We start from the raw sequence: 12,686 nt of genomic DNA, 5'->3' as shown, positions 1-12,686 counted from the left end.
GGCCAGAAAACACACTCACAGAAAATCGGGAAAAGAAAGAAAGATTGAGAACGGTCGGCAATCAGCAATGCCGGAACACCAGACCGGATCGGATCGCTCAAGACCATGTGTTTTCTCTCGCTGAAGCCGCGCGATCCATCCCTCGATCGAGGCTCGTACTAATGAATCCGTAAAGTGGAAGTGTTTGTTAGAAGTGATGCGCTAGTTACCTGGGCCTTCAAAATAAATCACTCATCTCGTGGTTCGCCTTTGATTTAATTGGATTATATTTTAATTTACAAACGTTTATTTTTAACGTAATTATTAAGTATATAAGAAACAATTGTGATAGAATTATTTTTTTATGGATATTTTGACATGGTGAAGTAGGGCAACAAAACATTTACAACATGCAAAAAAGACATCGATGCAGCCATGCACAAATATCTACGGTTCCGATGCAAATTAATGATCGTTCAACATTCCACCGTGGATTCCATGCTCAATTTAACAACGATCAATCTCGCTGGATCCGTCCACGGTCGGTTTCGTCTTCGCTCCGTCCGGCAAGTGCACTCCACGACACCAGTCTCTGCCGCACCATTCACTGCAGCATCGGCTCGGCAGCGACAGCGGCGTTAATCACCTTGAATGACTGCATTATTTCGGCAGCGACAGATCGCACCAATTCACCCGGACTTCTCCGGACTACACCCTACCGTGCGGTCTCCATTCGTCAGTCCGTGATTGACTTGTTATCATTCATTTTGCTTCGATCGCAATCTTCGCGTGCCAATCGACACGGAAGGATGCGGGCGAGCGCGAGTACGACCCCGCTTCGTCCGTCGATCTCCGACTTTCCACCAGCTTCCATCAGCGATGAAGATGAAATTTCAGCGCCGTACAAGTTTTCTCCCGATCCGCCCGGTAATATTGTCTTGTGAGAAAACGTTCCACTAGCCTAACGGCTAAGTGACATTCGATCCGTATCGTGGTCTCCATGGGATTTACGGTGAGGAGCGTGGAAGTGTTGAAGTGTGAATAGGTGATGAAAATGTCACCAAAATGACGCCCGTATGAAACCTAACCACAAAAACAAAACTCCTAAATTGAGGGACCAAATGATGTCCAAGGCAATCCACGATGACCAAGTGTTGTGGTGGCTGTGTCGCGTAGATGGTGTGTTCTTTCACATGCTAATTGCCATGGATGGTTTGACAAAACTGTCGTGAGACAGAGAGAAGAAGAAAAGCTAACTCCTATAGCAAAACGGCCAGCGTACGAGCTGCTGTCAAATTTTGCACCCTCTTTGAGCAATATGCAAATAAACAAACCGGAGAAAACGCTTCCAGATTGTGTTGTCTTTTCGCCACGGTTCGGCGAAGAACTTGGCTTGGAAAACTCAACCCCTTGAGCACATGGCCCCTGAGTGACAAAACACGTTGGACTGTCCCAAAGAAAACACCAGCAGCCGCAGAAGCTACATTGGCAGTCAAAAGGTAGTAGGAATTCAAATATTAACTCACAAAAAAGGTAATAATAAACAAACAGTCGTATGATGTGTGAAATGTGAGCGAACAGGCGCATTCATCCCCCACCACCGAGGGCTTTTGCTTGTCCACAGAACGCAAAACCATACAAACGGCTGCTGCCCGCGTCTCTCGACGCCTAAACGACAAGAAACATTTTTTCACACTCCGCATGGAAGAGACTTTAGATTTTCTCCACTTCGGAAAGTGTGCTTGTGTATGTATGTGTATGTTGCGGCAGAAAACTCGTCGATACTTTAGGGAAGCTGGGCCAGACTTGTTGCTTTTGGAGAGCGCGTCGTTTGGTGTTGTTTATTTGCACAAACAATATTTAGAAAGTAACACGTCCTTCGCCCTCTTCGCTACCATTTGTCACAGAGTAAGCAAAAGGGACTTGGGAGACGCTTTATCCATCCCATGTGTCCCTATGTTCCGAACCCCAGAAGTTCTTGTGTCTTGGACGTTGGAATCTCGAAACTTGTTATGTTATGTTTACTTAGTTTGTTTATTTTTCTTGCTCCCTTTTGAGCAAAAATAGGATTTCTGTGTTGGAAGGACTTATCTTCAGGACTCAAGGATTTTTCCTGATTAATTTTCTTTGCCCTTAGCATTAACGATGCAAATTGGAATGCTTCATTAACGTCAGCTTGTCAACAAGCCATGGCCACAACTGTTTAAACGACGATGCATTCTCCTATGCAAGTATGTACTTTTTTGAATTGATCGGGTAAATTATGTATAAAGTTCATCTCGTAAGATATAAAATATAAGAGAGTTTTGCAAGAAATATTTCATTTTGTTGTAAACTGAGAACAGACAAAAAAGGATTACATTAAAACCATAATGATAATAATAATAATACACGAGAGTAAATAACAGACCAAATTGGACCTGCTTATTTAATCGAAACGTTGACTAATTCAAGCAGGTTTCCTTTATTGCTTCGATTTGACTCTGCTTGGTCCCTAAGGACCTAGTAACATATAACATGTGTATAGTGATTTTTAATGTGAAATACTAATTTAAAATATGTTAGAAGTGTTTTCAATATTTTCCATCGTTACTTATCAACTTGTCAGCAGTACTAACATTTCAGGTGTTGATTTGTACATTACTTTACAAGAAGAACTTATTTGTAGATTTTGGGAATTTTTTCAGTTTAAGCTCGTTTATCATCCATCGTCGTAGGGCTCATCGCGTGGTCCTGTGTTTATTGTTGGTCGCCTTCAGCCATCACTGTAAGCTTATTTATTGGCGCTGTCTACCTTGCCTGCTTCTGGGAAGATTTCTGATCGCATAAGCTCGAGCACACAGGTCGGACTCGTGGACACTAGGTACGAAAAGGGCTGCAATTGTCTGTTCCGGGAAAAAAAACCCGCCTCATGATCAGCCTATCTCGTGAGATCTTGGCAACTGGTTAGCACTTTTTTCTGTTCTATGCTCTGCTTTCTGATCTCCGTTCTGGTCGGTCCTTTTTTGGGGTGCGTTTTGCACTCTGTCCGTACACGGTCATCGTTTTCCTCGCCTGTCTTACCAGTGCCTTCCAATGCACTGTCATCTTAGTACTCGCCGTTGTGTTTAGAGTTGTCTTCGCCTCCGTCGATGGTGTATGTCCATCTCATTATTGTTCTCTTTCTTGCCTTTCCTCGAGAACCGACCGGATATATTCGAAAAGCCTGCGCTCGATTGGGACCTTGAAGCCTGCCTGCATTCCACCTCATCTTCGTTGTTGTTTCAGTTGTCGTGGTCGCTGTCATCCTCAGAGCAACCGCCTTCGACGTCGTCGTCGTCGTCGTCGTCGTCGTCGTCGTCGTCGTCGTCGTCGTCGTCGTCGTCGTCGTCGTCGTCGTGTGGTCTTGGTTATAAAGCTCAGGAGCTCCATTTCTCGTTAAGCTGGAGCACTGGCGCAGATCGTGGCGCAGGAGATGCGATTCGAAAAAGGCCACTACCACCCGTCATCGTCATCACGGCCACTCTCTTCATGCCGGCCGTCTGCCGAAGGGATCGGCGGCCATGATTGTTTTCTTCGATCTTCCTTTCGCACGCTCGTTCGTTAGCTTCGGTTCATTCGCTTTTTCCCCCATTTCCCTGGTAGCGAGTCGACGTGGACGTATTCCGTGACGGGGCAGTCGCATTTGGAACCACGATTCCCGACTTTGGCCGCTCCCATCGCGAACGAAAAGCTTGCCGGGACAGAATGGCCGCGTTTTATTGCGCTCCAAAACAAGCAACCTGAATTAGCTGCACGCTGAAGGTTGTGAGTTTCCTGTTTGGAAGTTTCGATAGGAAATCCTCCGAAGATGTCAGGAATTACAAGGATTGCACGTGACGCAAACCTCGACACATTGATGATGTCGCTATCGACCCCCTTGCTCCTTTTCACCAACGAGTCGAAAGGAGTAGATCAGGCGTTTTAAAGCATAGTAATTGAAATGATGCGTCTGCTACGAGTGCAGATAATTAACCGATCGTCGATGCTGTATACTTTTTTCCATGTTCGCTCTCTTCCTTTATTTTGATTTTTTTCTACCAACGCTTTCCCATAATCGGAACTTGTCAACTCACCATTTACTGTTTCTTGCCGCTGTCGGACCGACACAACTGGTCAGCACTACTGGTTACGCCAGTGCGCTATTGACTTCTAGTGTTTGCCGCAAAAGGAACTTTTCTCGCGATGGTGCGAAAGATTACCTCTCCGTGGGGAAAAAGCTCTCGAGTACGATCGAGTCGGTTTTTCGCCCCCTTCCTCTATCTGGGAGGTGTTTCGCAGGTGAGGTTTTTAATTTGCTACGACTTCCATAATCGACAGCTTTCAGATTTCTCAGTTACGCTATCAGACTGCACCGAGAGGTGTATGTCATCATCAAACCATATGCCTACTTGTATCAGTTTGATAGAGATGTTCAATTTTTTGTGTATTTACGACGGGAATGCCAAGTTCGTATCGAAAAGGTAATCAATTCATAACATGTAGTTTCTTATGAATTTGTCAACAAGATCTATTCCTATGAATCTTTGTACTAGAGAATTTTTCGAATCTCTAAACATTCATGAATCTTGACTATGCATCAAAGATTCGTTAGTGTGCAAAGGATAACGTTTTGAAGAAGGATATCGTTTCCATTACTGCTCGTTTTCTGAGTGTCATTTGGAGTACTAGCAATTCACGATTCTTTATGATTATTTGAAGATCCACGAATCTCTCATTTAAAGATTCGCATTCATTCATATGCAGGACAGAAAATGCTGAATGACTGCATGACGACGTGATGAAATTAAAAGAATGAAATCATACATTTACATTTACTCTCTAGTCTGCTTTCTTTCTGCTATTTAAAATTTCTAAGATGACACAAAGTAATCTCGATTCATCTCCTCACCGTGACTTTTGTTTGTAAAATTATGCCTTCTCTTTTTAGTGACGCAATTTCGAATCTTCACATATCACATCACATATTATACCACTTGTATCATTGTAGTCGATTTATGGACTTTTCAAGCCCAACAAAACTGTCAGCTTTCCTCGAGTCATCTCCAGGAAGGATCTCCCGAGCATTTGCAGCCGATCGGATACATATCTGCCTGATCATGACCAGTACAATATCGACCAAATTCTAACGTCCGAAGAATATGAGACCATCAAGAAAACAACTTGGCCGCTCTTTGTGCATTTTATGGTCGATCCTTTTTCTCGTATCAGCATCTTCTTTTATCCTATATCTTTATGGTATGCAACCCGAAAGGGAACAGGAGCAGTGGCAGCACCCGAAGCATGACTTTTGAACTTGACTGAACTCGACGTCAAGATAAAGCCAACGAAAAAACCGTTCCCTCAAGACATTTGGTTTTGTGCAAACAGAAACGGCAGAGAAGAGAAGGACCTTTGCTGAATGGACAATTTCGGAGAAAACGGACGGTCCGCTTCCTCCTGTCGCTGGGTCTTTCGGTTTAATGCTGTTGCAGGATTTCTATGAACAGAACATGAATGTTCTATTATTTGTGAGAACTTCTACTCCGACAGTAATGTGTTAATTTGTAAGGGTCGATTGCCGACATAAAGGAAAACCAGCAATATGCCCACATTTTCCAGGCACATGTGCCACTAGGAGCCGGAATTATTTCGGGTCTTATGCTATATCTTTTTATCCTTCAATGACCATAACCTGTGTATCAGCAGTAACCGACTCGATGTAAAAAAAAGGAATTCGATTTTCACCAAGAACATCAAATACGGTACAAATTATCGATGACCCAAAAATTGAACTGATAATTTTCGATACACGATCAATGGTGTTCCACGGTGATGGTGTTGATTTACTTGACGTCATGTGATGGTGTGAAGATCGAAGCGGATATACAAAGCTCTAAGGCTTTTTCTCTGCGTACGGATTGTGCAACATGTAACAGTCCGAGAAATTCAAGGTTTGATGGGTATCACAGAAATAGAAAGATGACAAGCAGAAGAGGCCGTAGACCGGTAAGATATGCCCTTCTGTGTTAGTGCTCGTCAGATTCACTTCGCAAAGAAAATACGAAAACCGCATATCTCGCGGCAAATGATGATCAACATTTGTGGTTTCGGACAGCAAAGTAATTCGATACTGCCGATCGAAAAAGAAGAAAAAGGCATTGTCATTGTTCCACACAATTTGATAATTTGTGGGCGTATGCACCTTCCTTTCTCGATTGTTCTAATCTTCAACTACAACACCCTGCCCAGCTGTCACAGGAAAAACCTGCAAATGGATCTCATCACCATGTTCCTCATGATCATCGCGATCTTTAAACGCTCCCTTTTTTACTCTTTCATTTCAACTGCAGTTTGAGGTTAAGATACGATTGGAGGAGCCGCAGACCTAGTCTATAAAATTTGTTCAAAAAATAACCAACTCATCCGTCTGTTCCCTACCCTTGCAGGCAACCCTACTCTACGTTTCCGTGGCCGGAAGAAAAATGTGACAACTGAACATTATCGGATCGCGTGCTATATAACAAACTCGACCACGAGGAGTGAACGGAATTTGGTGAAAATGACGCGTCAATTCCGGTCCAATGCTGCATACCCACCGTGTCAAGAGCGGATGGTTTCAGATGTAACCGAAAAAGTGTTACTTTTCTTCACTCAACGACCAACACGACGAAAGAGCAGCTCATCTGCGGTTGGCTGATGAATGGAGGAACGTGTGTCCGACCGTGTCTGTGTCTATCTGCACTTGCCCAAAATTGAACTGAATGAAGAGCGAGTGGTGTTAAGAAACTCATTTAGACAAGGGTAAAAAATACAACCAAATTAATCACTCTTTAGTTGCATTCATACGACACATGGAAAAGAATGCGACTGGACTGGCAACTGTCGAAATTTGATGCGCCCCAAAGAAGACTAAAGTTACCCACATTAACTGGAAGCGAGTAGCCACAAAATTCGGAATCCCTCCCCGCATAAGCAAATCTGAGGATGAAACAGGATGCGATGCTGTCACGAAAGGAACGGTCGTGATGATGGATAAACGGTCAAAGCCGATAACTTTGTTTTTTTTTCTGGATCCCAAAATGTCGAAGGCGAGACGTTAGGTGTCAAATGTCAAAGACGCGGGACCGAATGCCGCTAGGACGCGTTTGTTAACCTTCGGCGATCAAACATATGCTAGCCAACAGCTCGTTTGGCAACGGAACTCCTGCCGAGTTGCAATCTTCCCGGAACGCAATAAGCCGCATTCAATTATGCATCTTCAAAGGCACTGTTTTCGGGCCGGGATTGATAGGAGGTATTGTGCAACAGCCTTTCCTTTAAAGTATTGGATGCTGCGTGTCTGCTATTTTTTTTATTTCCTCCAAGACCCTAGTTAAGCCGAACGCAACGGGACCCGATCGTTAAGCATCATTTCGACTTAATCCTGGTGGAACACCAAAACGTGTTACTACAGCCGACCCTATCCTATCGATTGTCCGCTCACGCAGCGAATACCAAGGTTAGAACGGCTGTCGAATAACTCTGGTTGAAAAGCAGGAAAAGTGTGCAGATCTCTCAACATGTACCAAGCAGCATGAAGGATTCCTAACGAAGAAAGTGTGGCAGGTCATTCCGACCCGTTCCGCAGGGTGTTTCTCGCTATGGCCTAGCCCAGGAAAGTTGTCCTTTTTTCTTCGGTATCAGCGGGAGGGAGGGTTCGACGAAACCTTCAAAATCACATGCTACACAAGTGCACGTCTCACAGCGAGGACTATGAAAAATAAGGACTCGCAGAGAGTCGTTATTTTGTATGTTTTTGTTCATTGCTTCTCCACACTTTCTTCTAGCACACATCACAACCGTTTAGATTTTAGAAAAAGCCGAACATTGAAGAAACAAAATACTTTCCCGCTTTTCAAAATACAACTTGTGAAAAATGTAGAAAATTATCATGTCCATATTTCATCCCTTACCACACCACACTTCATCCCTTCATCGCGTGGGACCGACTTTTGGAAGCATCTTCATATCTCTGTCCCACCGACACGCGGCAAACACCACTCCCACTAACGAGGAACGATGGAACGGTGTCCGATTTATCCTTGGTACCTGCAACCGTGGACTTGTCAACTCAACTGGCATCAACACCCCTTGCTTCACGCTTCTGTTGCAGCGAAAAATCTCCGATTTCACAGTGTTTTCGGGATACAATCACCTCACTGACAGGGTTTGAGCGGAACGATAAATCATCATTCCATTTAACGCATATGATCGTCGTGGAATGAACGGTAAACGATTACCCGGATTAACGTGACCTCGAACCGGAGCGAAAGTTGATGAGCATCAAAGTAATGTTGGAGTACATTTATTGATGCACTTGGCAGGGTAGCAAATTCGCGACATCATACCTTTTTTTTGTAATTCATGCTAAACCTCGTCGCTCCACGACAATAATAAGTAAAGGAATTTTAATAGATTAAATTTCGCCATAAACTTGTAATCTGTTTTTCAATGTTGTGTTTTAATTTAATTTTGTGATTGATTTTTTTTTTTTGCATCAAATTTCTTTACGGTTAGTACTGTTTTCTTTGCATTCGTCGTTAACGGGTCCAGTTTTTGTTTGGATCTTGCCGCACCGACTCTGTCGCGTTTGGTAGATGTTTTGCTCATAATATTCATTTTTTTAAATATAACTCCATCGTTTGCTGCACTTGCGAATCCGTTCATCAAAAAATACGGGCCCGCAGTACAACTATCCAGCTTTCTGTTTATTTGGCCGAATCGGGACCGGTCGCTGGACCTCCGGGACGCTTTTATATTGCCTCATTAATAAACGGTGCATCTTCGCTGACGAGAACGCAATGTCCAAACGCACATATTTCGCTGCCTCAACAGACACATACACCTCCCCCACTAGTGCTGTGTTTCACATGCCGTTGATTGACTCTGTTTGGGGAGAAGTAATTCTTGCAATAGCAGCATCCCCATTAAATACTATTTTTTGTTCCTCCCTATTTCCCTTTCTTGCACCGGGATGCAATTGCATCGACATGTTTACGGGGGTCGTCGTTTGTTCAGGCCTCTGTACAACCGGAGTACCATCGGTAGACTACAGTGCAATGCGTTGCGGGCATCATAAAAACTGTCTATTTTATTTATAAATATGTGCCTTTTCCCCTAATGCTGCCGCCGGAAACCCTTTCTGGCACCTTGCCGGCCGGCAACGATGCCTTGTTTGGTGGATGTGTTTACATGTGTTTCCGTGATCTTCGTGCCATCCGTGGACCTTTCGAGATCGGCGCTCAATTCTAATCATATTTTCCTCCCCACCGTGCACTGACACTATCGGCGTGTCAGCTCTTCACGACGGGCTGGGGTGAAAGATTATTGACGAGCGATGGACATAAATGTTCCACGTCCCGTGTCGAATCAAGATGCTCTCCTCCCCGACTTTAATTGATATGGATTTGGAATGCAGTAGCACTGCACTGCTCGAATGTATAAACACATTGACGAGCGATTTGCTGGCTGCTAATCAAAAACAAAAAAGTCTGAGTGAACTCATGGGGTTGTGTAATGTTTCCTTCACATTTCTCCTATGAAACCAGCAGCCCGCAGAGAGCTGAAAGTAATGACGTCTACAATGCAAAGCACGTGTCGCTCGTTGACTTACCCATGCGGTGCAGCGTGGTGCGGATGATGGAACGATGAGGCCGCGGCAGATCCTGTCGGATCCCAGAGGTAGCGGCCATCGTGGGGCGAGCGCTGCTCGAGCCCGGCCGCGGCAGGAAGTTGCGTGTGGAATGCCACAAAAGCCGACGGGATTTGCAGAGGACCGTAGCCGCCACCACCGCCAGGACCATTGGCCGCCGCTGCCGCTGCTGCAGCTGCTGCGGCCGCCGCCGCCGCCGCCCCTAGTCCATGCGCCGACAATCCTGCTTGCGGATGATGGTGCGCATGGTGCGCGGCTAGTGGATGGCCGGGGTGATGGAACGGGTGCACTTGCATATGCTCGTGGAAAGTTTCTTTCTCCGGCATTGTGTGCTGCACACCAGGACCTACTCCGAATCTCAACTCCTTTTTTCTCGCCCGAATGAAACTAGCACACTATCACTAGAGCAATAGCTTTTTCTTTTTTTTCCACTGAGACACTATTGCCCCCATGTGACTCGAGTAAAATCGTTTCTTCCAAACGATACCAAACACTGATCCAGATTGTTAGCAACTTGATAAGCAATCTTTTACATTTACCATCTTATTTCTGCACGAAACACTGCAACCGCCGACTCGTAATCAGAATCTGTTCAAACAACGTAGCACTACGTTCGGCTGCACCTGTCTGGGCATAAATTTAGGGACTACAACAAGACAAGCCCTTACTTCACAAACCCTGGTTCGCACACTATTATTCGGTATACCGACAGTCAGTCGGCACTAAATATTCACTTGGGTTACACTTGGATGTTTCTCGCACTGACAAATGGTAACTAAACTGAAGTTTAAAAAACTGCTACACACACCTCGGTGATTTTAAATGCCGTCGGACACACTACCTTTCCCGGTCACATTCCAATAAAGAATTCGTAGACGAGCGCGGAACAAGACAATCTAATAGCACACCAGGCTGGTTTGACAGCTGGTAGCTAACAACACCACATCAGTAAGTGACAGATTTTAGTTGCTGCCGTTGTTGATGGTAATAGAGCAACGGACGTTTGTCGTCCGATCACGCGGAAACAACTCTCGGCCCCACGGAGCCAGAAGAATTATCAGCGCACAGTTATAAAACTGCTATAACCACTGTATTCCACCACGCTGCCGTTTCGCTGGAGCCAGGAATCAACAACACTCGCACGAATGGGTTTTGTGTTCACCTCGTTTGAAATTGATGTGATCGAGCGTTATGGGTACGATCGATCTGTCTTACACGGAACAGCACACCCGTCTCGAGACACTGATGCAACCCGAACGAACTCTCAGCATCGACTTCTGCGTATGGACTGACTGCTCATCGCTTGGCACGGAGTAGGATCAGCGCACCGTCAGCGGCATTCCGGTACGATCCGACGTGACCGCACGCGCTCGCTGTGTGCGTGTGGGTGCGAAATGGACGAAAGAGAATTTGAAGCACACGATGGCAGGAGAGCGATTCCACGAAAGCGTTGAACCAGCGCGCTGCAGACACGGACGATCGGGAGAGACACAAACGTGCGGCCGCTGCCGCCTTTCGGTAATGAAGTGATCATGTAGCGCAAAACCGTTCCGACCGGTTCAGGCTCCGGGAGCTACACAGCCTACTGCGGGACGGTCGCTGCCATGCCAACGAGTGAGGAGCGCGGAGGATCAGTTGCGCGGTACGGCTCACGCTTCTTCGTGGGTGTTGGTTGCAGCAGCCATTCTCCGACCATCGCTGTATGCGTGGCTGTCAGTAGTGGCATGATGATCGCGGATCGTCCTCAGAGGAATGATCGTTCGCGTTAGTGTGCGTCTCGACGCGTCGGGAGTATGACAGAAAGATCAAATGAGAGAATAAAAACAGCATCGTAACGTTGTCGGAACTGCGAAGGACGGGAAAGCGGAGAGACAACGAAAACAACATGGAATACGAAAGACGCTACTAAAACGAATCGACCGATAATCGTCTGGAAGAAGAAATGGTTCCGGAGACCCGATGGGTTTGATCGGTGAGCGGCTGGCGGACGGACGGTGCGAAGAACGGAGAGCGGCTTCGAAACGCTTTGCGAAGAAATGAAGTCCTCAAACGTTGGGTGCTTCTGCTGCTGATGTTACTGTTGATGATGATATTGTTCGCGCCAACGATGACAACGATGTAGATGATGCTGGGCATGATGTTGTTGATCATGGTCGTGATCACGATGACGATGACGATGATGATGATGAAGATGATGATGCTGTAGCTTGTGGAGGCGCATATGATACCACTTTATGAAGACTGTCCCCACCATGGCAGGAACAATTTCATTCTATTTTGCGTATTCCAAACGAGATGCCCACGCATACACGGCCAGTTTTTGTTGGCGGATGATTCTGTGGCGCTTGTTGGTTCTCTTTCTCTCCTTCAGTTGCTCTATGGTTTTGTCGCTCTCATGACTAACGTCTCTTTATTATTCTTCAGTTTGTTTCCATCTCCAAATTCTTCTCGTGCCCCGAGTCAAACTTTTTTTTCTTAATTTCGTTCAAATTCAAAATCCAAACAGTGCGACCCGGGACAACCAGATGCGTACGCATGGTACGAGAAAGCACCTTTTACCTGTTGCGCTTTCCTTGTCCGGAAAATCGTGAAGCGTAGGCCAATATAAAGGTTTCCGAGGGAACGATGCGTTTCGCTTCACGCCGTATCATTTACCGTGTAGAACGGTTTTAAATTAACCGGATCTGTAACGTACCAGCAGTGATCACTTTATTGCATCCTACAGGTGAACGAAATCAAATTAATTCGATTCCTCGATGAGTATCAGTTTTTATTTGCTTCCGTTTGATTCTAGCGATCAGTATGACATGCATAAGGAATTGCTGTCCGGTTGGATTGTTACTTTCTTTTTGTCCAGTCAACGGTGATGCTGCAGGCCATCATGCAGTTTTTAACCAGCGACACACAAACTTGCGATCCTCCGGCCGCACGCACCCAGATCAACAGCCATGCGTCTCCATCGTGATCGTATCAATAAACATCGACGAGTGGCAATCCGGGGCCGGCGATCGCGAAC

At 45.6% G+C, this 12,686-nt stretch overlaps 1 protein-coding gene across 1 annotated transcript in view; it reads right to left on the bottom strand.

Annotated features, from left to right (window-relative positions):
- LOC131289873 (transcriptional activator cubitus interruptus) overlaps positions 1 to 9,996 on the bottom strand; it is a 45,612-nt gene extending 35,616 nt beyond the window's left edge. Inside the window, exon 1 of the mRNA XM_058319212.1 lies at positions 9,632 to 9,996. Coding sequence (XP_058175195.1) covers positions 9,632 to 9,996 — 365 coding nt within the window. The remainder of the gene's footprint in view (positions 1 to 9,631) is intronic.
- Positions 9,997 to 12,686: the final 2,690 nt, after the last annotated feature.

Source organism: Anopheles ziemanni, chromosome 3 (assembly GCF_943734765.1).
Source record: "Anopheles ziemanni chromosome 3, idAnoZiCoDA_A2_x.2, whole genome shotgun sequence".
NCBI lineage: Eukaryota > Metazoa > Arthropoda > Insecta > Diptera > Culicidae > Anopheles > Anopheles ziemanni.
Note: the sequence above shows the minus strand (reverse complement) of the source record. Positions and strands in the feature narration are given on the sequence as shown.